Source organism: Lissotriton helveticus, chromosome 11, assembly GCF_964261635.1.
Source record: "Lissotriton helveticus chromosome 11, aLisHel1.1, whole genome shotgun sequence".
Lineage (NCBI taxonomy): Eukaryota > Metazoa > Chordata > Amphibia > Caudata > Salamandridae > Lissotriton > Lissotriton helveticus.
The window spans coordinates 1,085,037,950-1,085,064,158 of NC_136072.1; the positions used below are offsets into that span (position 1 = coordinate 1,085,037,950).

General features: G+C 43.0%; 1 protein-coding gene across 1 annotated transcript; it reads right to left on the reverse strand.

Annotated features, from left to right (window-relative positions):
* Positions 1-19,566: 19,566 nt before the first annotated feature.
* Positions 19,567-26,199, reverse strand: TRIAP1 (TP53 regulated inhibitor of apoptosis 1). Its single transcript, XM_078667689.1, has 2 exons — positions 26,042-26,199; positions 19,567-19,791 (listed from the first exon to the last, which is right to left on the reverse strand). Exons 1-2 carry the CDS (start codon positions 26,186-26,188, stop codon positions 19,708-19,710), a joined length of 231 nt encoding a protein of 76 aa, XP_078523815.1. The 5' UTR covers positions 26,189-26,199; the 3' UTR covers positions 19,567-19,707.
* Between the last annotated feature and the right edge of the window lie 10 nt (positions 26,200-26,209).

Sequence of the window (26,209 nt, forward strand, 5' to 3'; positions counted from 1 at the left end):
CACCAAGGTTCTCCTGGTGAAGTCCGGTAGCAAGGGAAAGACCTTTCGCAACAGTCCGATAACATGAAAGCAGGAACCCACAGTGATGTTACAGTGCTGCTTAAAAGAGAGTTCACGATCCAGGCGTACTCCTAGATTCTTCACAACCAATTTAGGATCTGGGACCGAGCCACGGTCCTGCGGCCACCAGTACGGTGTCCACAAAATCTTCGCTTCCCCAAAAAGTACATCCTCCGTTTTACCTAAGTTGCACTGTAGGCAATTAGAAGTCATCCAATTTGCTACCGCCTTCATGCCATTGCAGAAAGAAGTTTTCACTTTGTCGGTAAAGATTTTAAAAGGAAACAGGAGCTGGGTATCATCCGCGTATGATACTGGGATGAAACAGAACTCTCTCAAGATTTTAGCCAGGGGGGCCACATAGATGTTGAAAAGAGTTGGGCTCAAACAAGAGCCCTGTGGCACCCCCTTGGTAATCTCAGTTTCCACCAAACGAAATGTACCCATACTAACCGATTGAGTCCGGTTAGATAGGAAACTTCTTAACCAGGCCAGTGCTGTACTCACAAGACCGATCTTAGCAAGTCGTTCGAGCAGAATCTTATGGGAAATAGTGTCGAACGCTGCCGACAGATCTAACAGCACCAGGACCACTGCATGACCCCTGTCCTGGTACATGTGTAGATCATCCGTTACGGACAGTAGTGCCGTCTCAGTATTATGATTCGGCCTAAAGCCAAATTGCGAATGATCTAAACTGCCGGCCTGTTCGATATAGCTCGAAAGATGCTTATTTACATGTCTTTCAGTGAGCTTTCCCAAGAATGGAAGCAGGGATATCGGTCTAAGATTAGACAAATCCGTCCAAGGGATTGTAGTATTCTTCCTGATAGGTCTTACCGATGCCTTTTTCCATGCCATGGGCACTCGGCCTTCAGTCAGTGATAGATTCACCAGGTGCTGAATCCCTGTGTCAAGTGTCTTAATCACCACCGGCATCATTTTAGCTGGAATAGAGTCCAAAGGGCTACCACTCTTGGTTTGACTCACCAGGCATTGCACCTCATGCAATGAAATAGGAGGGAATGCACTGAGAGTGGCTGAGCATATATCTTCATCAGCTAATGGGGATGATATTTCTTCCCTAGAAAGCCGGTGGGTATTGACGATGGTATCATAGATCTTATCTATTTTTGTAGTAAAAAATTGCGATATTTCATCGCATAGCTGTTGTGAGGAAAGTTCAACACTCTCACAAGCCACTGGTTTCACAAAGGATTGAAGAATTTGGTATAGTGCCCTGGGAGCATTTCCTGCGGCTGAAAGAAGGGACGCAATGTGATTCTTGCGAGCGATCCGAATAGCCTTATGATAAAAAGTAAGAGCTGACCAGTAATCTTTTCTGTCATCCACTCTATGTGATGTTCTCCAGACCTTTTCCAGCTTTCTGGCGGCCTTTTTTAAGGAGCGTAGATGTTCCGAAAACCACACTTCCTGCTTATGTGCAGGGCGTGGATGAAACACTCTCACAGGGGCAATGGTGTCTACTGCTGTGCGAATGGCGTGATCGTATTTAGCCAATGCCACTTCAATTCCCTCTGTAGGATTAAGAGAAGGCTCAACAAACTTTTCTTGAAAAGCTTCAGAGGTCACCTTGTGCCATTGTCTCCTTCTATTGGGCAATGCCACAGGTCGAGGGAGAACCTTACCTAGATTTAGTGTGTTAAATTCCACCATAAAATGGTCTGTCCATTTTACCTGGGTGGGAGTGAAGCAGTTGATATTTGAAGTATTCGAAAAAATAAGATCCAGGGTATGCCATGCCTGATGTGTTGGGCCAATGTTTTTCTGTGTAAGACCAAGTAGAGCAAGATCTGTCAATAATGACTCTGCATCACCACACTCCTTCGACTCACTATGGACATTGAAATCCCCAAGGAGTAGGAATTCACTTTCAGGATCTATGTGTGCAGCCAAAGTCTCCAACAGAGTAATGGAGAAATGTGCACAGGGACCAGGGGGGCGATAGACTAAAGCTCCCTTACGAACTGTTTTATTTGACATATTAATCTTAAAAATCATCAGTTCCAGATCAGAAGTGCTACATTCTTCTAGAATTGAGATAGAAAGGTGGCTTTTATAAACAATGGCTATACCTCCCCCCGTTTTAAGTGGGCGGTCCAATCTTAGTATCCTATAGCCATCCGGGATCCCTAGTGTAATTGCTGGGACAGAGTGTGGTTTTAACCAGGTTTCAGTAAGGAAACATAGGTCTGGCTTTCGTGAAGAAATTAGCTCCCAAACTTCAGAATAGTGTTTAGGTAGTGAACGAATGTTACACAATAAGTTCTTACATCCTAATCGCGTATTGGGTACCAAATTTCTAATGGACACATGCTGTAAATCATGGAGAAGAGCTATGCTGTTCCTATGATGTAAAGCTACCATCTAGGCTCTAAGGTATGGGGTCTGCTGACAAAGCCCAGTGATCTTCCTTTATTTTATAATAAACCTCAACTTACCTAGAGGAGTGTGGTTAGGCCTTATAGTCCTTTGTCCACTGTCTGTATATGATGACATCCCCCTTCATATTCTATGGTATTGTAACAATGCTAACTGTTCTAGGTTTATGCATTTTGCTGCCGGTAGTGGCTTGTATACTGCATTATAGAGCACGATAGTTAAAGTAAACATTTTGAAATATCCAGTGACTCTGACAATCCTTATTGTGGACTAGTACGAGTGAGTGAGCGAAAGGGTATGTCTTGCTACCGCGATTCCTGAGAGTCGGAGGGTTGTGTTCTGGGTTGTCTAATCATTTATAGCTTTGTGATTATATAGGAGAACGAATGAGACACTATAGCTAGTCGATTTTGGGATTTTGGATACTAAGGTGGTAGGAAGGGACAACCCCTATGCACAGATGTCCTGTTTTCCTGCACACAGTTCTGTGTATGTGCAGAATCCCCGTGACATGGCGCCGCCAATGTTTGGTCGGGTTCTTACCGGGCACCGCTCAAGGCTTATCTGACTCAATTTGGAGTACCTGATGCTGGTGTAGTGCTAATCTTTGTTGTTGAGGCGGATCCAGCATTTCGCTATGAGGTATTTTATTCTTGGGTCACCTTTCCGGCAGTCAATGGGACAATTTGTTTAACAAGTATACTGCGGGAATATAGATCTTATAGATCTCTTGAGGTTCCGCTAACAGCTTGGTGACACCAAATATAGTTTAATGGCGCCCTTCCACACCCTATAACACAGGTCCGTTTAGGCCCCTTATCAATTGATGAGACCACTTGACCAGTTTTGGCTGGGTACACCCCACACTCAACTTCTCTCACTGCTACAGTCCTTGAGCTTCGCTTATTACAAAAGTCTTTAATAAGTATACATAGAGCTGTTATTCATCCATCCATAGGGCACAAAATCAAACGCAAACTTAAATTCAACAAAAGGACCAGACTGATGAAGATGGGTGCCCATTCGTTCCTAAAAGGAACTGGAGAAATAAAAAACAGGGGGAGCAACAACAGAAGCAGGGTTTGCGTGCTGGTTCACCCATACCCGAGTCTTCTGAGCGTACTTATGACTTGCGCGGCCGGACAAAAATTAAGACTACTGATAGATTTCAACTCCCTGATCAGCGCACTCTTTGTTCTTTACAGAACACATCGGGCTCTCAAATCGGTGGTGGAGAACGCCAGGATTGTAGCAAAGGTCAGCCCACACAACAGGGACGAGAACAACCTCAAGAGATTGACGTTAAAGCCAAACAAGAGGATTTGCCTTCTTTTAGACCCACATATCAGAAGAAGAAAGTTGCAACTTTGACAGCGAAATATGCCTCAGACGGTGAGAACATGACTTCTAGACTGGACATGGGCGGTGACTCTACTCGACAGCGCAGCGGAGGTTACCATAGTGCGAGAGGCCCTGTGTCCCTGTCTGGAGGCAAAAGCAACGGATACATTAATTGCAGCGGAGACAGCAGATACACGAGTTTCCCCCCGATAGACTCTATGAAATAGTCTTCCAAATTGAAGGTGATATACAGCGTACAATCACAGCGGTTTTCTGGGAAAATCTAACCTCTTCATATGACATTTTGCTAGCAGAGGCAGATTGTCCACCTCCATTTGTGCAAGCCGATCCCAAGGGGAAGACGTGATACTTCCGAGTTTTTCGTGTAATGTCCCTGAGGAACATGCAAAGGCTTTTGCAGCTGAGTGGGCTTTGGCCCTTGTCCCATCGGTGTACCGATCAGGTGGCCTGGGATAGAGATTCCCCAGCACATGAGATCCCGTTACGGTCTATGCCACCACCACAGCCACAATAGCCAATCAAACAAGAAGCTAAGGCTCCAGTTTGTGATATTATACTCAGTTGGAGTATCAAGGAGTGATTGAATCCTGCGTATCACCGATGAATAATCCTCTTTTTCTGGTATCAAAACCTGACGGATCGTATCGCATAGTCTTAGATTATCGAAATTTGAATAGTCATTGTCGTACATTTGCGGTACAAAACACACAGCTCTGCGTTAGTGAACACACTAATTCGTAAAAAATACAAAACTACACTGGATATATCCAATGGTTTCTATAGTCACAACATGGCTCCTGAGAGCAGTGACTGGACAGTCTTCACTGCTGTCGGAAATCAGAAAAAATTTACACGTTTGCCTAGGGGGTATAAGAATAGCCCCGGGGCTTTTGCTGCACGTGTTGTGTCTCTGTTTAGCTAGACCCTGATGCGTTCTCGTACGTTGATGACATTTATTTGACGACGATGAAATGATGCCACATCTTGTCCTAGTCGACTGCATTATTTTATCGTTTGTCGACTATGGATACAAATCCAGTTTAGCAAAATCACACATCGCACATTTTGTGGTGCTCTTTTTGGGCTATGAGCTCAACAATGAAGGTAGGGGGTTAGCCCCCCACTTTCTGGAGAAATGTGCACAATTGCGACCTCCTGCTACACTGAAAAAGCTTCAGTCTCTGGTGGGATTGAATTTTTGGGGGGACATACATTCCTGATTATGCCCAGCGTATAAAACCACTATATGTGTTGATACAACCTACATTTTCTCCGGCCAGCTGGCTTCCGGAACAGACCTCAATTCTGCAATCTTTGCAATCAGATTTGCTCGCTACTAACTACTTGTTGACGCGTGACAATACCACAAACCTGGTGATACGTATAGTACCGGGGACGGTTGGTTTCACTTACTTGACGTTCAATGAGGGTGGCACAGTACCTATTGCTTACAAATCACATTTATACACATCGGCTGAAATACGGTTTTCCGATACTGAAAAAGTTTTGACAGTGGTCCAGATGGCAATTCTGAAAGAATGCTCTCTGGCGCAAGGTAAACACAATCTTATGGTCACGCCTCTCCCTGATTTAGAAGCAGTGACTAAGGCATTACATCCCTTTTGGATTCAATGGGCTGCATCTTTGACATCCGCTGATGTCACATTTATGTTTGATCCTGCTCTTCAGACACAGGAGTTCTTACAGTATGAATATGTTCATCATCCTCTTCTGTCCTAGCTACCTTTGGATGAATACAAATTTATCATCTATACCGATGGAATCGGCTCAACGAGCCATCGGTTCTAAACACGCTTATTCAGTGGCTTGCGCTATTGTGGCTGGTACAATTGATAATGGAGAATTTAAGTCTTCCATAGTGCATAGGCAGGCACTTGGGGACTGTACAGCACAATTTGTGGAGCTGCGTGCTCTTGTTCTTGCTCTTGAGTTTGCTGATCCTAATGTGAATACTCTTATTGTATGCTATTCTTACTACTGTGTTCAGTCTTTTAATGACAACGTACTCTTTTGGTCACAAAAGGATTATAGAGACTCCAAAGGCAGCCCAATTAAGCATAAACTGCTTTGGGTTCGATTGGCGGAACTTAAAAACGTCTCCTACTCACACAGGTTATTCATACTCTTGGCCTTCACCTTATGGGAGCACATGCTGTTGGTAATTCTTTGGCAATTGAAGCAGCCAATTCTGCGGTAGCCACGTGTTCCGTAGCAGCAATTACAAGGTCCATGACTAATTCCATTGTGAAGCGAATGAACCCTGACTTAAAGCATTCTTTGACAGCTAGAGACTTAGGTACTTGCAGGAACTGGCTGGCCCACTTGTATGGGGTTCAACGTGCACTTAATAATCTCCCTAGAAGATCTCTGGGTAGACGGACCCCATACGAAATGCCTTTTGGCATTAAAATGTTTGTGCCAGACCTTGTGGCAGCTGCCGCAAGCTTTGACGTAGATAATCATTCTACTATGTTACAGGACCTACAAAAGACCAGGGACAGCTATGCAACTGAACATTTACCATCTTCCAATGATGCAGCACTGCTGATTCTGGTAGCCGGCTGGCTTCCTAAAGTTGGAGATCTGGTACAAGAAAAGCTGGACAACAAAAAAGAATTTGGGGGCACATTACAAAGGAAGGCGAAATTAAATTATCGCCGTTTTTGCGGACGTTTTCGGCCGCAAAGCAGCGATAATTTCATCGCCCTATTAGCAAGCTGTCGCTAACATCAGTTAGCGACAGCTTTTAGGTGATAGCGAGCGGTTTGGGGTCCACTTTGCATGTCAGCGATATTTATCGCTAATGACATGCAAAGTGGGCGTACCCAACCCATTAGCGACTTAAAGCAGCCGCTAACATCGCTATCGCCTATTATCAACGTAGGCGTAGCGATTAAAAAATTCGCGCTAGGCGCGAATATCGCTGAAAACTAACTAATGCTCAGACCACTTCTTAACCTGTATATCCAATGGGAGTTGGATATTCAGGTTAAGACCCTATTGGCATTAATGCCTGAATAATTCACGCATTTCGCCGCTATCGCTGGATATTTTATCGTATTGGAGATAAACGTTGCTAATAGCACGTTATCTCTGCGATAAAATCCGTCGATGCACGGCGATAAAAAAAATGTTGCTAAGCCTATTTAGCAATAAATATCGCTAGTTGTTGATAATATGCCTCTTGGTCCCTCTTATCGTGCACCGGTTCCAGTACTTGGATTGAAGGGTACTCGTACAGTCATTTTGCCACCTTCACCTGGTTGTAAAGACAACAGATACATCTCAGTGGACAAGGTCAAGTTACACCGTCTGGCTGATTCTGAAAAGTGTCACGCCTGCTGTTTCTTGCAACGCCATTACATTGAATCTGCTGACTTCATCCTCTTCCACTGTTACCCATGTGGGTGAGGGAGTGATGGACACTGCTAATGACCTTTCACCAGTCCTGCCTCCATCTTCCAATGCAGACGTCGAATATACTTACCCTACAGATGAGTCTGTGAGGTGCCAATCAGTCTTCGACAACATCACGCTGACCCAGCACTACCACCTCTAATTAACAGAACTGCAAGCGGCTACTTTGGAGATCATGCCAGCTTCTCTTCTGACTCATCCTCTTCCAATCTGACACTTCCACCGACAAAATTGTGTATTTTTATCTCTTGGTTCAAAAAGATTTACATGGTCCAACCTGGACCTACATCTGGTTGGTGCTTATACTGATTTTCCTCTTCATGTCAATTGGATTTGTGATAAGTGTTTTTCTTAATGGTCATTATTTGCCAGAATGCTCTGCTGTGAACTTGGTCAACGGAGTTCTGGCGCCTCATACATCGTCCCATGTCATGAAATGTGATCAAGCTCTTGTTAACATTTCGGCTTTCCCAGTTGCAAATGGCATCGTATGGGACAAAGTAGATTTTGAAGTCCACGGCTAGACGGAGGTCCTTAAGATACTATACGTATTTAACGTCTCCTTAGGAGATGTGGTAACACAGGACATACATTCTGATGATTGGGATGTGCAAGCTGTACATTCAATGTTTTTTGATTTGAAATATTATGCTGCTTTTCATGCTGAAGATTTGTATTTAAATTCTGCCAATTATGCTGATTTATTCTGTTATCAACATTATGGGCATCACTACTTACACAAAACAAGCACATTACGACCTGTCTTTAATTACACTCAATGGTAACATTGTCCAACTCCCATCCAAGGGAGTTCTAAAACACTTCGGGATAAGTTTGCCTATTTTACCAATTATAACACGTCTAATCCAGAATCCTATCATCACAGCCCAAATGTATTCTTACCCATACTAAATTGATCTATTCCACTTCCATTAGAACTAAATTAGCAAAACAGATATGATCACTGGACGGATACAATTGATTTAAGATCAATTTGGGGCACTAAAGCTTGGCAGGTTCAGGGCACTAGAGCTCTGCAATGTGCCTGCCTGATTCCGACAAAAATTTTATTTTTAAATGTTACAGTACACCAGACCACTTGTTTTGGCATGGACGACTACTAAAAATTTGAACATCCCCTCCTTAGCGGAATATGACGATTGGTGAACACAAACTAATTATACGATCGATGTATCACAAGCTTTGTTTCGCAAAGACACTTTTAATGTTTCTGAAATTAACAAATCCAGTCTGGCCAACAAGTGCAAATGCATGCCAACTGCGTTTTTATAATCATACACTTTGTTTCACACAGACTAGACCAGATCCTAGTTTTCCAAATTCAAACACAGTCACCACATTCTCTGTGGGTAAATTGTGCCATCAATGGTTGGAACATTCCACTTTGTCGTCAGTAAAACAACATTTATCACTCTTGTTGAGCGACATTAATTTGGCTGATTTTGTCTTAGGTCCTAAAGCCCTTGGAAATAAGAGATTTCTGTAAGCAGCTTACAATGAAATTTGGAAACTTTCGCAGGCAGAAGCAGCTTTACGTCTGCGTCAAATAGATCAGGCAAATTTAGAAAAACTTCTTGCTTTGGTCGACAATAGCATCAGTACACTGTCTTCACACATTTACACCTTGGATAATATTGTTTCATCTGTTATTGATATTGTGCAGAATGATGTATCTCTGTTGTATCATGGTCAAAATCAATTAAGATCAGTAATGAAGTTTGCATGGACATTACAGACTCTCAAAATGGGAAAAGTCCTGTGGGATTATTTAAATGCTTCTGCTTTGTTTTCACATTTTAATTTGACTGATAAACAGAAATGTATATCCATGAAAGATGCTACATACCCACTATTACACATTGAACAGTTGGAGCCCTTGCCATTCTCTATGGCAGAGACAGACTCTGCTGTTTGGTTAATTCATGGGGTAATATCTCTCCCATTTTTGTTGTTTCAATTTAAACCATGTATGCAACATTTTCTGATAGGTCGCTTTGAGACCCTGGGTAGTTTGTTTCTCCATGAATTATGGCCCCTCCCTTTCACTTACAGATATCAACGGGACGATAAGGAAGTTTTCCTAACAGGGGAGGACTGCGATTCTACAGTAGGGCACTCCCTGGTTTGTAAACACATTAAGTTGCACAGCGCTAGTAATGAATCTGCGCCTAATCTTGCTTGTTTTTTTTAAAAGGAACTCCCGTCCCATCAATAATTCCCCTTTTACATTCCTTACAAACGGCAGTTATCTTTTTCTGAATAACCACAACTGCTATGGTTTACGGGCGGGGATCCAGTATTTAGTAACAGTGTCAGAACGTGTTACTTGTTGTAGTAATATGCTTTTTCCGCCCCCACATGAGAAAGTAGATAGTTCAATTTGGCCTTCCATTCCTACTTTGAAAACAGATTTCAACAAATTGAGCAGGCTCAAAGCGCTATTCTTTCAACAGGAAGTGGCCCTCACTTCAGCTCGAGAGACCTTCGAGTTGCAGGTGGCTAGGACATCTAGCGACATTCAGTTATTTCTGAACACTATTTATTTATTTATTTTAAAGGTTTTATATATAGCGGACAAGACCCTTGCGGGTATCAGAGCGCTTTAGAACAAATAAAGGAGATAGAGGAAGTCAAAATATACATACAAATATTCTTGGTTATAATAGTGAAACAATGGTAACTGTTCCAACATAACAAATATCTACAAGCCAGCATCTAATAAATCAAGTAAATTTGGCCAGGAGAATAGATATCACTTCATTTTTAAAGAGTGCCGCGTGAGGGTTCTGTCTTGTTTTTGGGGGTAAGGCATTCCATATCCATGGGGCCATTCCTGAGAAGAAGCGGTTATAAGTTTTCTTCTTGGTGAATCGTTGTGGTTTCAGTAGAAGGTTATAAGCACTCCCGTTGGTTCTGTTCCCACCAGATGGTATTAATTTCTCTGCAAGTAATTGTGGTGTTTTTTGATGCAAAACCTTGTGTGTCATACAGGCGATTTTGAAATGGATTCTGGCATCAAAGGGTAGCCAGTTATGGGTATGTAAGTCCTGGGAGATGTGAGAGTTTCTTTTGGAGCCTGTGATTAGTCTGGTGGCTGTGTTGATTGATGCTCTTAGTGGGGCTGTTGTTGATTTGGGAAGGCCGCAGAGAGCGACACTCCCATATTCCACTCTGGGGATTACCAGAGTTTGGACTGCCTGATTAAAGTAATTTGCTGGTATGAAGGGCTTCAGTCTTCTTAAGGTGTTCATTTGAAAGTTTGCCCCTTTAGTTGCTGCACTGATGTGCTTCTGCATATTTAGCTTATTATCCAGAGTTATGCCTAGTGATTTGGCAGAAACGATCATGAGCGGTTGGCCGCCGAGTGCTGTTAAGTGCTTCATCTATTCCATTATGGTGGTTGTTTGGCTGGGGGCGCTATTAGGAGGAGTGCTGTCTTTAAGGTGTTTAATTTTAAGGGGTTATTTGCCAGCCAAGACTGTGTTTTTTGGAGCGTTAAGGGTCTTGATGTCCTCAAGTGAGTGTACCTTAATGTAGAGTTGTGTGTCGTCTGCATACATGTGGTATTGGACCTTTGATGAGTTGAGAAGCTCAGTGAGTGGTTCCATAAACAAGTTGAAGAGTGACGGGTAGAGTGAAGATCCTTGGGGTACTCCTAGAGTTACTAGAGTCGGTTTGGATAAAGAAGGATTGGTCTTGAATCTTTGTGTTCTATTTTGAAGGAAGTAAACCAGTTGAGAACCGTTGCCGACAGTCCCATTCTAAGTTTCAGGAGGTCTAATAGATTGTCGTGTTTGACAAGTGTCGAAGGCGGAGGATAGGTCCAACAGGATTACTAGACAGGCTTTGTTTTGGTCCAGAATTTTTAATGCATAGTCAATTATGTGGGCCATGGCAGATTCGGTGCTGTGCCTTGATCGAAAGCCAGATTGGAATTTATCGAGCAGATTGAAGTGATGAATGTGGTCGGTAAGTTGCGTGTGAACACATTTTTTAAATAGTTTGGCCAGTGTAGGGATGTTTGCATATAGAGCGATAGTTATTTAGGTCTGCTGGGTCAGCCGATGGTTTCTTTAATATGGGGGAAACCTGACCAGCTTTGAGGATGTCTGGGATGGTTCCTTGTAGCAGAGAGGTGTTTATAATCCTGGTCCATAGAGGCACTAACTTCGGAATGAAGTCTTTTAGGAGGGATGCTGGGAATGTGTCAGAGAAGTGATTTGAGGGATTTAAGACCGTGAGTGTTTTTTTAATAGATTTCTCGCTGAAGCGGTTGAATGAGGACCATTCTGCGTTGTTTTTGAGGTCAAGCTTTGCAGAGCAACTTAACGGGTTCATGATGGGGGTCCTTGAGGTGATCATGTGAGGGTTGGTGAGGGCTGATAGGTTATTCCGTAGGTCTGTCTTTATGTTTTCAGTTTTTGTTGTGAAATAGGACGCGAATGCCTCGCAATTGGGGAGAGATTCTGGATTAACTTGAGGTGAGTGGGAGACACCCTTAGATTACGCTTTGATTATTTCAGAGTCTTTTGGGGCATTTCTTGGCTTGGTCCAATTGATTGCTAATGAAGTCGATTTTTGAACATCTGATTTTTCTGTAATAGGCATTTCTCGTACTTCTGCATAGTTTTAGGTGAATAGAGACGGTACTGCTCTCCATTGACGTTCAATTGTTCTTAGTGCTCTTCTGTCTTCATTTAGCCTAGCGTCATACCATTGGTTCGAGGCTTTATTGGAGGTACTTTACAATTGTAGCGAAGCTAAATTGTATAATAACACGTTCATAGATTGGAAGTAGTGATTAGTCAGATCGTGTACGTCCTGTAAACTGTCAGGTGGGGGCGTTAGGATAGGGCTAGCAGTTGCCAGTGAGATAGAATTGAGATTTTTTAGGTTTCTCTTCCAGATCTTTGTGCGCTTGGGTTGTACATAGGGTAGTTTAACTGATTCAAAGATATTGAAAGTGATGATGTGGTGGTCAGACCAGTCACATGGGAGGATCGATTCCAGTTGGGTGGAGTCTGCTTTGGAGATTACTAGATCTAGGGTTGAGCCTTTTTCATGAGTGGGGATGTCACAAATTTGGGATAGATTAAGGTCAGTCAAGAAAGCTTTGAGGCTATTGACCTCAGGGTCATCTGGGTCATTCCAGTGGGGGTTGAAGTCCCCTAGCAATATCTGCGAGTTTTGGTGTCCAGCATTTGTGGCTAGGATATCCATTAAGTGTTCAATAAAGGTAAGGTTGTTTCCTGGAAGATAGTCAAATGAGTGAAGTGAGCATATTGTGTTGTTATTATTAGAGATTTCTAGACATAAATATTCACAGGAGCAGAAAACCGGCGAGATGAGACATTTCACGGAGAGGTAGTTCCGATGTATGCGGGCAATACCACCTCCAAGTCTATCAATTCTATCTAGTCTTGTGATGTGATAGTTAGGGGGGACTAGTATGTCTAGGATGGGTGAGGATGAATCGTTAAGCCAAGTTTCTGTTAAGATTATTAGGTCAGGTTCGTTGGTTAGTATGAGGTCAGCTATATCAGCGGCATGACATGCGGCCGACCTACAATTTAGTAGGATATATTTTAGCCGGGTCTTGGTAGGAATAGTGTTGGGCTCTTGTAAGATGGGAACTCTCTTGTGGTTTTTTTCAATAATACCTCTGGTAATGTCTTGTGGCTCTATCAGGATTGGGAGGGATGGGTTGGATAGAGGACAGTGTCAGTGTGTTGTCTGTGAGCTCATAGAGGAAGTGGAGGTGGGTGCTCGTAGGAATGCAGTAGAGAGGTTAGTTCTTGCGGTGATAGGGTTTTTTTCTTCTGCGCTAGTGGGATAAGGCATTGGGGTCAGGTACTGTTTTCCAGCTAGGGAGTTTCTATCTCGTGGAGCTAGCGTGTGATTGTTGGAAGAATTTTGTGTGTGGTTTTGGTTGTCTCAGGATCAGGTCATGAAGAGTTTGGATGTCTACTTTGATTTGTTGTAGAGATAGTAATATCTTCTCGAGTCTAGGGTCAGGAGTCAAAGTAAACGTATTCATCCCCAGTCTGTGGGTAGGTGAGGGAGGGTTACTAATCTGGGTTTCAGTGGCGATACGTGAAGTGGTCCGTTGAATGGCTGCTTTTCAGTGTGGAGGTTCATTGAAAGGAGGGGGAAGAAGAGGGTGTGTGAAGGGGTAATGCTGTGCGCTGTAGGGGGAGAGGCGGTGAGGTTCGATGTGAGGGGGGAGGGGGACTGACCTCCCACTTCACTTTGGGGTGCTTATACACCAAATATTTAATGCGTATGACACCAAAGGCCTTTCTATTTTTTTAAGATGTGGGATCCGGCCTTGTGACTTCTTTTCAGATGATATTTGAAGTAATACCAGCTTTTATTCATTCTAGCATCTTCATAGGGTTTCCTTTGTTACTGGCGTTTGTAGTTGGAATACTGATCCTTCTGCTTCTACTACGCAATGGCTGCTCATCCTGTGGTAATGCACAGACCAGGCCAATTGCAACTGTACCGTGACCAAATGCAACAGCTTTTTGGATGCTTGCCATTAGCGATGTTTAGCGGGAGTTATGGATTGACTTTTCACTTTGCCTACTTCACTTGAGTGCAACCTGTGTTCTACTGTCAGCTGTGCCCTTTCTATTGGGCTTTGGATTTTTGCCATTCCAATACGACATGTACAGTCCCAGTTTTTCACCAGTTAATGGGTCCCTTAGAGGCCCATGAGCGGGCTTGTTCTGGGATGGCAACACGGCACGTGCTGCTGCACTTGGCATCTTGGCTGAACGGGATATCTGCGCGGCTGCGCAGAATTTCTTACAACGAAGTTTCATTGAATATCATGCAAGTTGCCCGGATATACTCTTGGAAGCTTCACAATACGAGAAGCATGTCTGTTCATTCGACAAGCTTAATTGCATGGCATCACTTTTTTAAAATAATGAAAGGGATGACCTATTGGAACGAATTGCATACTAAAGTTCACGTACTTTCATGGATTTTCTACCTCCTTCCTAATCTCGTTTAAATCTGAAGCGACAACATTTTAAACATCCAATAATTTTATTTTTTTTACAAAAAAAAATTTCCTCCTACAATTTGTTTTTTTCAAAGCATTTTTGGACTCTGCTTAACTTTGATCTGTTTTAGTCTTTACTCTATGGACTAGGACCGTACCAGGGGGAGGGCGTTAGATGGCGGTAAGGGTCATTCCGGTACAAAAGGGGGTGGTGATGGACGGAGCATCTGAACCAATCAAACACTCACACCCAGTCAAAAGATCTGGGTTTGATCCATCACCGTTCTTTAGCCCACTCTGCCACCCCAGTTCAGACATGGCTATATGCAAATCAGTCTGACCCTGTGCCTCATGGGAACAGTCCAGCCCGAACTGCCAAGCCATGCCTTCCCTGGTCCGGAAACAAGCTTCCGAGGACCGGTTTCTGGCATTCCAGCCGTCTTCAGCCCGGCTTGCTTGAATCCAGTTGCAAAGTGAGCAAGGGCCTCACGTCTGAGCATACCCTGCCACACTTATGGTGGCCAAAGCGGTACAAAAGGGGGTGGTGATGGACGGAGCATCTGAACCAATCAAACACTCACACCCAGTCAAAAGATCTGGGTTTGATCCATCACCATTTTTTAGCCCACTCTGCCACCCCAGTTCAGACATGGCTATATGCAAATCAGTCTGACCCTGTGCGTCATGGGAACAGTCCAGCCCGAACTGCCAAGCCATGGCCATGCCTTCCCTGGACCGGAAACAAGCTTCCGAGGACCGGTTTCTGGCATTCCAGCCGTCTTCAGCCCGGCTTGCTTGAATCCAGTGGCAAAGTGAGCAAGGGACTCACGTCTGAGCATAACCCTGCCACACTTATGGCGGCCAAAGCGGTACAAAAGGGGGTGGTGATGGTAAGGGTCATTCCGACATTGCTAAGTTAGCATAAGCTCTGCTGCCATGATGCAGCTTTTGTGCATGTTACTACATGACTTTATTTGCCAAGACTCTGTTTGTGCCTTTCACATGAGAACGGCCTGCTTTCTGCGTTCTCTGCTGTTCCTGGAGTTCAGTCTGAACACAATTTGCAAGGTTGATAAACATGCCCCTTGTTATTCTGTTCTGGTCAGATCCTAGCACCTAGACAAAACATGCTACACACAGCTGCACTGCTGGAGAGCTCGTGCTTTGATATTACAGGATGCATGTTGTTCACACACACTTGGAGGGAAACCTTTCCTTGGAGAAGAGCTATGCTGTTCCTATTATGTAAAGCTACCATCTAGGCTCTAAGGTATGGGGTCTGCTGACAAAGCCCAGAGAACTTCCTTTACATAATAAACATCAACTTACCAAGGGGAGGGTGGTTAGGCCTTATAGTCCTTTTTCCACTGTCTGTATATGATGACATGGTATTGTAACAATGTTAACTGTTCTAGGTTTATGCATTTTGCTGCTGGCAGTAGTTCGTATACTGCAATATAGAGCACAATAGTTAAAATAAACATTTTGAAACATACAGTGACCCTGACAATCCTTATTGTGGACAAGTACGAGTGAGTGAGCTAAAGGGTATGTCTTGCTACCGCGATTCCTGAGAGAGTCGGGAGTGTTGTGTTCTGGGTTGTCTAATCAGTAGTAGCTTTGTGATTATATAGGAGAACAAATGAGACACTATAGCTAGTCAGTTTGGGGTACTAAGGTGGTAGGAAGGTACAACCCCTATACACTGAGGTCCTGTTTTCCTGTGCATAGTTGTGTGTGTGTGCAGAATCCCCGCAACACAACCTAACATTACCTAATCAACCCCAGCCTATATATCTCACCAACCATTCACCTGAAACCACATAGCTCCCATTAATGAACACACCTAACTGGTGTTTTTATAATCTATAACAAAGTAACTGGAGTAAATTCATGCAATGTTTTTTCATGGGAGCACATAACTAATCGCAATAACCAATATTTAACCACTGGATTAACCACTATACTTGTGTTCCAGAGTAGCATGCTACTCGCAGTAAAGCGCTTCAGCGCTTCGTTAGGGCTAGTAAACTCTATATAAATGCAATAACACAGGAAAGGAGACTGCAGATTCACATTGCTTGGAGCCCAGCTAAGGAACTTGCTGCGAGAGGATATAAAGTTAAAGCCCAATTGGAAGATCTTCATGAAAGCAATTACCTCTAATTCACATGGATACTTCTTATTAGGGATGCTGCAACACTGTAGATATTTACATTTGTTTACTCTGCCAAATGGTGCAAATGCACAACAAAATTTGCAATGTGCACCATACAAATAAATACATGGAAAAGAAACAGCGAGCTTTAAAAACATGCCTGCAAAGTCCACACACATTTGGAAGCCTTTCCCTGACTTTCGCATATGAAGCAGCAAACATTGCCAGAAGTGTCAACTTCTTACCTAGGTTTCCATCTCATGGATAAAAGGATAAGCATATCAATGCAGCAAAAGGTTCTCTGTGCAGTTCCTTCACCCTAACTATCTCCACAATTTTTATGCCTAGTTTTTTCACCACAATGATGATCGCGCTGCTCAGTTCAGGACTCTCATAACTTTTATTTTGATGCTCTTGGTGGATATCGTATTGGAACGGCCTTCTTCCATGACCAAATGATGTATGGTATACGTCTTTACTTTTGCAGCTTATGTTTCTATCGTCTCCTTTCCTTGAAAACTGCAATACATACTGTTTAAAAGTGCCCTTAATAAAACAATGTTAAAGGAAGATAGCCTGCTCCCCAGAGTGTGTTCCTTTTCATCAGTGTGAACTGGCATTTGTGTGCCATCCAATCTGCCAAAATAACATAGTATGTGTACTTACAGAGTGCACGATTCACCCAGAGGGCATCCTATCGCTAATAAGATGGGGACTGCGCTAGCTGTGCCTGGGGCCTAGGCACAGAGCCATGTCTTCAGTTTTGTAGAATCTTAGCACTGTAGAGGCAGCCCTGATGTGCAGGGGAAGGTAGTTAAAGGCCTTAGGAGCGAGACAGGGAAAAGTGCGACCTCTAGCTTTGCGTATGCAAGGGATGTGTACAAGCCGGAGGCCTGCCCAGCGGAAGTTTCAGGTTGGGGTGTGGAAATTGATGTGGCTGTTGAGGTAGGACAGGCCTACACTGTGAAAGGTGCAAGTGAATGTTTGAGGAGGGCATGGATTTGAATAGGGATCCAGTGCAGTTATTTGAGGTGATGTGTGTTCAGGGTGGCAGCCCAAGTGAGATGTCTGGTTGCCACGTTTTATATAGTCAGTTGTCATCTGGCCAATTGGGTGGTGATGCAGACAGAGTGTCGTTGTAATCCAGTCTGCTGGTGATGAGGGCTTGATCTGGAGCCATTTGAAAATGTTTCTGAGGATCTGGGGATGTAGAAACAGAAGGAGGCAACTGTGTTCACTTGGTATGTCACTGCAAGTCGGCTGTCCACTGCTATTCCTAGGTTCTTGGCTTGATTGGCTAGGCAGTGTGTAGGCCCGAGATGTACTAGCCACAGACTCCATAGCGAGGTGTCCTTGCTGAACAGTACCACATCAGTTCTGTATGTGTTGAGTTTCAGACAGTTGGTCTTCATCTAGCTGCCAACTTCAGACAGGCAGGCGTTGAATGTGGTCCAGGTGATGGATCTTTCATCTAAAAGAATGAACTAGGTGTCATCAGCATAAGAGATGATGTTGATTCTGTGAGTTCGGGTGATGTTAGCTGGAGGTACAATGTAGGCATTGAACAGTACAGGACCGAAGGAAGATCACAGGGAGACTCTGCAGATAAGGGAGGCACTGGTCCAGGTATTGGGGGGAGGGGGGGGGGGGGGTAAACAGGCTAACTGATTGGTGCACCCAGTCAGGAAGGAGCAAATCCATCAGACAACTAGTCCTTGAATGGCAGCCTCATGGAGGTGTAGAATGAGGATTTGGTAGGAGATGTTGGCAAAAGCAGCAGATAATCAGAGTAAGGTAAGGGCATACATGGCATGGACACACACTGGTTTCTATATTAACTATTATTGTAGTTCTTATTTTCCGTTTGCTTGTAAGGAGGAAGATTGAGCCAATACATCAAATGCTGCACAAACTTAATATCTACGTCTGGCATGTGGAGTCTTAAATATTAAGCACACAGAAAAGTTCAGACACTTTTTTACAATGGTGTATTTCTTTATTTGAGGTATTTATTGCATTCCAAAAACTCTGAAGCTCAAGCAAGTCAGACAAGTTGCAAGTCTGTTCTGTTATAGCTACTGGCCAGGTCTATCACGTTCTCAAAACTATGTAGACAGAAGAAAACACCATTGATAAATAAGCAGTTACAGAAGGAATAGTTTCTGCTTCCCCATAATACAACGGATTCAGGTGTGTATAACAGGAAAAGGGATGATCGATTATCACACAAGTTTCTATTGCAATTTGCTGTTGAACCTAGTTATTAATTTCACATGGATAACTAAAATTAAAATGAAATAATAGAACCAGGGCGTTAAAAATTACATAAGGACAGCAAACACCCCTAAAGCTCCGCTCTTCTGTTGTCTAGGGAAAAACAACAATTGTTGTTTGATTCAAAATTAATTTATAGATCAAAAACGCTCTTCCAGAGCACAAGTTGCCATTGCACAGATCATAATTTCTTGGCAAAACACAGTGTGGCAGACTAGGTCATTCGGAGCGGAGTTTTCAATGATCCTCGAAACGCACAGGTGTTTGAACATGTACTCCTCATTGAGCCATTTATCTTGCAACCATTTATATAGTATATGAGCACAGAGAAAGGGCTCATCTATGATCCGCAGCCCCTTTTTTTCCATAGGGGATGAAGATCAACAGACATCTCTCCACTTCTGATGCACATTCCAGGCAGTCTTCAGCCACTGGATACCAGCAGCCAAAAGCCATAAACAATAAGGACCTGCTTTATTACCAATGTTCCTGTTTGCTCTACCACTAACACAAGCGTTCAGGATGTTATCGGAAGCAACGTGCTGCTGACTCTCGTGGCCACGGGTTACTCAGTTATACAAAAGGGCCATGAGGCATCTATATAGTAACTGCTACTGACAGGTCCATCACCTGCTGTAGAACTGCTCTTGCATGCCAGCACACAAGCGTATCTCAAATCCCTATCATCAGTCAGAAAATCGAATGTTGAAAAAAAAAAAGGTAGAATCATATTGGGAGATAACTGTGTATAATCTTGACACACAAAGAAATATCACTGCATGGTTTCCCAAGCATTTCCCGTGGTTGAAAAAATCCTCCAGTTTTCATAGATGCAAAACTTCAGCAAAGTTTCAGCACACTTGGAATAATGAACCACTCTCCAATGTAGCAAAAGGGTATGCCGTCGGGGAGGGTGGGAAAATCTACCCCATTTTACTTCAATAAATGTACAGAGTTGCACACTGCGCTACCAGTGTGGTCAGGAAGAGCTCTGAGGTTTTTCCTTGCTAGGGCCCATGAATTCCAGACCTTCAATTGGGATGTCCTTCTCCTTAATTGCTTTCTGGAACAAAGCAAAAGCATAAATAAGCATGGTCAACATGGATTATTTCCTGAAAACAATGCACAGAAGCAAAATGCAGAAAGTGGGCCCAGCTTTGTATACCTCAGGCAAAATAGCAACCCCCAAATACACACCTTTTCAAACCTCAGGCTATAAATATTAAAATCATCTCTCCAATGTTGCAATTTCCACTTTCGCATCCGGGTTCTCCGGCATTAAATGCCCCCAATACTCCAAATCAAGATATCAGAAGTCAAACACTTGTCAAATGTTGAAGTAATACAAAAAAGGCTGGTCTAGTTTATGGGGCAAACCACATTTTCTAGACATTAAAGGCAAACAAATAACATTTTGTCAGAAAGTCAATAGCCAAGAACCTGTAGCCCTAACTGAAAATCACAGGGTCTCATTGTGTCTCAAATTTACCTATACCATTAGAAAATAATATTTTTTTTGTAAGTTAAATCAGATCATTGTATTACGTACTGAAGTTATCCAATATAAGGGTGGCCATCAGTCTACCCTAAATTAGCACAAATATGAACGAGCAGAACTTTCCTGATTAAGTAAATATATCAGTTCTGCCCAAGGCCTCTGTTGCTCTGTCCACTTCCAGCCTTACTGTTTATATGCACCGGAGTGGTGTCGGGGAACTAGGGAAACTGTGCAAGCTTAAAAAAGAAGAGCAATGTCAGAGCAGAACAAGTCCTCTCATGGAGTGCTAAATCACAAATGGTAGAACAAAAAATAAAAAAGAGAAAACGAGTTCCTTGATATTAGCAGTGGACGGATGCAACTTCACAAATCAAATCCAGAAATGATCCACGGGCAGAAGAAACTCAAGAAAAAAATCCATTGAAAAACTGGCCTGATGGCTAAGGTGAAAATGAGTGACTGAAATAAATTACAATGTATATTATAACAGGCAGAGAAGAAGGGGAAAATTAGAGTGATGGGCGTCTATTTTGGAGAAAACGGTGTCTAATGGAGAAATGTTTGTGATCTGGAAGGGGAAGTGTTTACTAGCATGCACATACAATGAAAATGTGTCACATTTAGCTTAGAGTGCATATTATTTATTGATAGCCTGGCATGTACTTTTAAACTCAGAGAGTCATGAGGAACTGTGTACTTTCTTAAAAGTCTGACAAGCTTCAGCACGGGAGACTGTGAATATCTCAGTATTGCTTACGAAACAGACGTCATGGACACAACCAGTCCGGTGGAGGTAGGATGGGACTGTTGCATGTAGGCGGAATTGGGGTTTGTGGATGTAGTTAACAACCTCAGTGCAAACACTAATGAAGGAGCTGAATTTTCACCTTTTCGTATTAGGACAGTGCCTTATTCGAAACTAACTTCATAGAGTAAGCAGAAGGAACATCAGCAGTAAACAGTAGAATTGGGAAAATAAATTCAAGTGGGTTATAAACATTTTCATTATGTGAAAGTTGGTGAACTTTGGATTAAAGTAAGCATTAAGAGGAATGAAGGCTTCCAAAGCAAATTCATTGATTTCAGTACCAAGGATGGTTGTGAAGGTGCAGAACTAAGTAATATTGGAAAAACGTGTCATCTTGAACAAGTTATTTTGTGCAAGGTGTTTTGGGGTAACGAGGTGCAATGGTACCAAGTCAGAGAAGTGGGGAGAGTAGGGTAGACAAGAATTCACAAGGTGGAAAGTCAGTTGGTGATATTGGTGGAAAGAATGAAGATATTTTACAGGGGAATGAAGAACAGATTGTATGTCAAAGTGGTGCTTCACTTTGTGTTGGTAGTGAGAGTAAAGGTGATGTAAGGGTTGTTGTGGGCAAGTTAAGGGAAGATGGGTACAATAAATAGATGATTGTGTAAAAAAGTCTAGAACGATGTCTTACAAGGAGAAATAATGGTGGAATTGGAGAGGTCTGCTAGCAAACAGAAAAAAAGAGTTGTCTGTTGCTTCGCTAGGCAGAGTGAATTAGTTTGAATTTCATGATTCCATTTTTTGTTTTAGCAAATGGAATGTGTGTAATGTTGTCTCTTACTTCATAAAGAAGGCAAACGTTGTAGGTGATGTACTGCAAACAATCATTTGTTCAGGTTTCCTTATGAACCATCTCTAGAGTATAATAGCTGTATCGGCCAACCCTGGATGTCCAGGGGCTGTACAATTAAAGCACTTTTTTAGGTCGAAGCCTATAGACCGCACAACTGTCTTGTTTGCTAAAGACATCTTGTGGACATTCAGAAAGCTTTCCTGGGAATGCATTTCACCTATTGCTTACCATTGGCTTTGTAGCTCACATTTTCTGGTTATTTGCTAGCTTTATTTGTTTTAGGCTGTCCAGAGTAAGTTTGTACCTCTCAAGGAGCAAACCATTTTTACACTACCTCTCCTTGTATTCTTCTGCGAGTACTCCTTTCTGTAAACAGGCCTGTAAATCTTGTTCTCATCTTGTCACAATTGCTGTGCATTCAAAGACAGAGGTCAAATGTCACTCAGTCTTCCGAGGTAGCTTTGAATTTACTTTTATTTCTCCGACTTCAAAGTGAGAGGATTTATGCGACAATCTTGCTAGATACTTGGGGTAGGTAAGGTTTTTTTCCTTGCACACAACATTTAAATAAACTGTGCAAGTATTGGTAAACTGAATAGTTTTATTATTAAAACTTTATGTTGTACAAATGTAATGCTTATTTCAATTGAAAATATGTTGTCTGTAATGACAGTGTGCTAAAACACCACACATACTCCAATCTACACCACTCCTCAGCACTGTACTCTGTACCACTCCAAGCCACTGCACTCTACTCCACTGCCCTCTACGACACTACTCTGCACTCTATGCCACTCAACTCTGCACTGCTGTATTGTGCCACTACTCTATGCCACTGTACTCTGCATAACTCCACTCATCTACGCCAAGGCACTCTGCCACTGTACTCTATGCCACTCTACACCACTGCATTCTACACTGCTGAATTTTATGCTCCAACACTCTACGCCACTGCACTCCAATCCAATCTATGCCACCACTACATTCTATAACACTGCATTATACGCCGCTGAATTCTATGTCGCTGCACCCTACGCCACTACACTCTGCAACACTCAATGCCAATGCACTGTATAACACTTCACTTCACTCTACTCTACATATTCACCACTCTATGCAGCACTACTCTATGCTACTCCACTCTAAGACACTCTCCACTAACTTTTAGCCATGCCGGTTTACTATATAGCTAAAATACATTGGCAAAGCAAATAGCTCTTGCGTAAGTGAGACCTATTAGCTTTGCCAGTGCCTGTTCAATTTGCTTTAGTGTCTGTAGTCAGAGCAAAAACTACAAAATACAAAGAAAAAGAGGTTATGTAAGCTACAAAAAACACCAGTGATCAGTTTTTAATTAGCAAGGGAAGTCCCTTGTGGCTGGGTGTCAGACCCAGTTTAGAATGCCACACAGCAGACAGGGGCTCTGGCTACTGGGCCCAACCGTAGTGGTTGATGAAGTTTGCCACTGGAGTCTGACCTCATAAGGCTTTGGAATCCAGTCCAGGTATCTCCTTTCCATATGTTACTTTCAGGGTAGTAAGGATAAGAAGGCATAGGCTTCACAGGGAGGCAGTGTGGGGGGCAAGATCTCAGAACTCAGTCAACCAACTGACAGAATTATGATGCCCTGACCCACTGCATATCTTTTAATTAAAACAAAAGTACTTTATTCTCACAGCAACACAAAATACTACACAGTTCAATAGAGGTTTCAAAGGATTCTAATCTCATCTATGATCCTCTGTGAGGTGCTACAACCTCACCAGTGGCATCTCCTGGCTATTGGGGGGTTCACTTATATCTACAGCCCCTACTAGCATGGATTTTGGCATTAATTAGCCACTGATACCGTTCATTTTGGATTCACCCATTGGCTAGATGTGTAAATCAAGTTAATGGCTTTCACCAAGTCGAGTTCAACTGTGCAAAAATCTCCAGTTTGTAGATCAGATTTCTTTGCGTCTTCAGTCTCTGGTTCCGTTCACAAAATTGTAATGCAATCTATCATGCAATCTATTTGGGCCTTTTTTCCAATGTTAACAAAGGGAGTACAGGTAGAAATTGCTACAAAATACTAGCAGTTTCCTCACTAAGGACGCCAAGTCACTAGTGTGGAGATACAAGAGAATTGCATCTGCTTCAGTGAATACATTCTAGCCATGGAACTAGAACATATGACATTTAACCCCAGCTTTCAAACTTAAATATGAAAGAAATAAACACCATTCTCTAAATGTGGGCAGGGCCTACAACACAGTGACATTTTCCTGGAAAAGGTAGTCTCTTGGCCTTGCCATTAGAACCAGAGCTGTGGTAGATTGTTATGATATATGTATTTGTAGAATGCTGCCAATATCCCAAAAAGCATGGTGCAGGAGCGGCGACAGGAGCGGTTTGTGCACACCACCTTTCATCACTGCTCTTTAATAGTTATAAAGGGAACTTAGCAGAGAGGTGCGGCTACTGCGATCCGACGTTGGTTCTTTGTCATTACAGGGTGGTAAGTAGTTTTACCAGCAAATCTTAAAATAGCAGCGGCCATATGGGTTAACCTAAGAGAACTCTTAAAGATCTGACTGTCCTAGGAGTTAGAAGTGGAGAGCCGGATTCAGAGAGTCAAATTCGAGAACTCACTCCAATTCCAGCTCCTCTAAAGTTAATGACCCTCTAAAGCCCCTGTGGGGATTTACTGCCATAAATCGAGTTTTAGATATGTGTATAGTCAGTCCAGAGGAATTGCAGAATGAATGGAACCTTATGTGGAGCGTCTTGATCCCCACTGGGGTTTTCAAAATCTATAGTGTGTCAACTGCATACAATATCGCTGGAATTTGAGTACCCAAAAGCACCGGGGAATCATTGTCAAAGCCCATGAGGAAATCGACACAGCTGTTGATAAAAAAAGAAGGAATAAAGTAGGGGCAAGGACGTAGACTTGTGTGACTCTGCTGCTGACTTCAAAAAGGTCAGTAGTTTCCCAGTTTGCTCCCCAGTGGATTTTTGAGAAGTTATCGCAATGGAGCAGAGTTTACTTTGGGTAATGGATGGGTTCACAGAAATGGGTAATAACCTGTGTATGACATCATGTCAAAGCAGAATGATCATACGATGGAAGCGGAAGAGGTGGCACAATTGTTAACCAGTATGGGGCTCAGTGAAGAGCCCTATGGAACACTACAGAAGAGAGCTGTAGATTTTGAGGTGAAAAGAGAGAGTGTTATAGATTATGTTCTCGAGGATAAGAAAGAACAGAGCCACCTTAGTACATCTTAGCAGGTACTGAGTTTTGAAAGGTTGGAAATGAGGACCAGTGGACTAGCTGAGGACTGGTACCATGAGAAATGCTTTTTATTTCGAGCCTGGGCAGTGCATGTGCTGCTCAGCGAGCCATGCTGTACTGGAGTGTGTGCTTAAAGCCCTGCCCACATTTGTCATTGGCTTGTGTCACTGTCCTTCAAAAATGCTAGCTTCTGACTCATTATTAGGCTGGTTAATCCCTCCTTAGTACCACCTTGTCTTCATTTGTAACCTCCCATGAGGACTGGCCCTTTTACTCTGGTTGTTACACGGTACGTCTTCTTTAGTCTGCAATTACTATTTTCTTTAATGAGTTTCTCTCACTAAAGGAGGGCAGGGTGTGTCTCCTGCGCAGTTGTGACCACCGACGTGTTTATTTAACTCGTAGCAAATGGGGAGCTCTTCAGGGGCCATGAAAGACAGAAGAGGGCAACTCAGCGATGCATTTCCGAGAGCTTTAGCTATTGCCATTGTAAATGACAATGCCTTTTATTTATGTTTTAAAAACCAAAACATAAATAAAAGGCATTGTCATTTAGAAGAACAATAGCTCAAAGTCGCGTAAATGCAAGACATATTGCATTGCAGATGCTTGTTTAATGTTAGTCTCCCTATCTGAACCTACAAAATAAGGTACAGTCTTTGGAGCGAGGTGTGTCTTGCAGTCTTAAATCAACTACTTTAACAAACTTGTCCTTGGGCAAATGTTATCACCTTGTGCCTCAGTCCACTGGTCTGACAACCCCTTGTATTGGACACACCCTTCCACCATGGTCATCCACTGCAGATTCCCAGTTTGCACAAGTACTGAGCAATTCGCTTACAGCAACTCCTGTATTTCTTCTTACCTAAAACTCCTACCCGCCCTTTCGAAATCCTTCCTACATGTCCCCCACTTTCCCCGGAATCCTCACCTGCACGCACTCGCGGTAACCTCTGAAGAGCTCCCCGCACGGATCCGCTCCCCCTTCGCCCCGCAGAAACCTCTCAGAAAACCACCGATTGAAACACTGGTCGTACTCCCGCTTCATTTCCGTGCACTCTTCGCCCACACTGTTCATTGCCCCTTGTTTTTCAGGTCA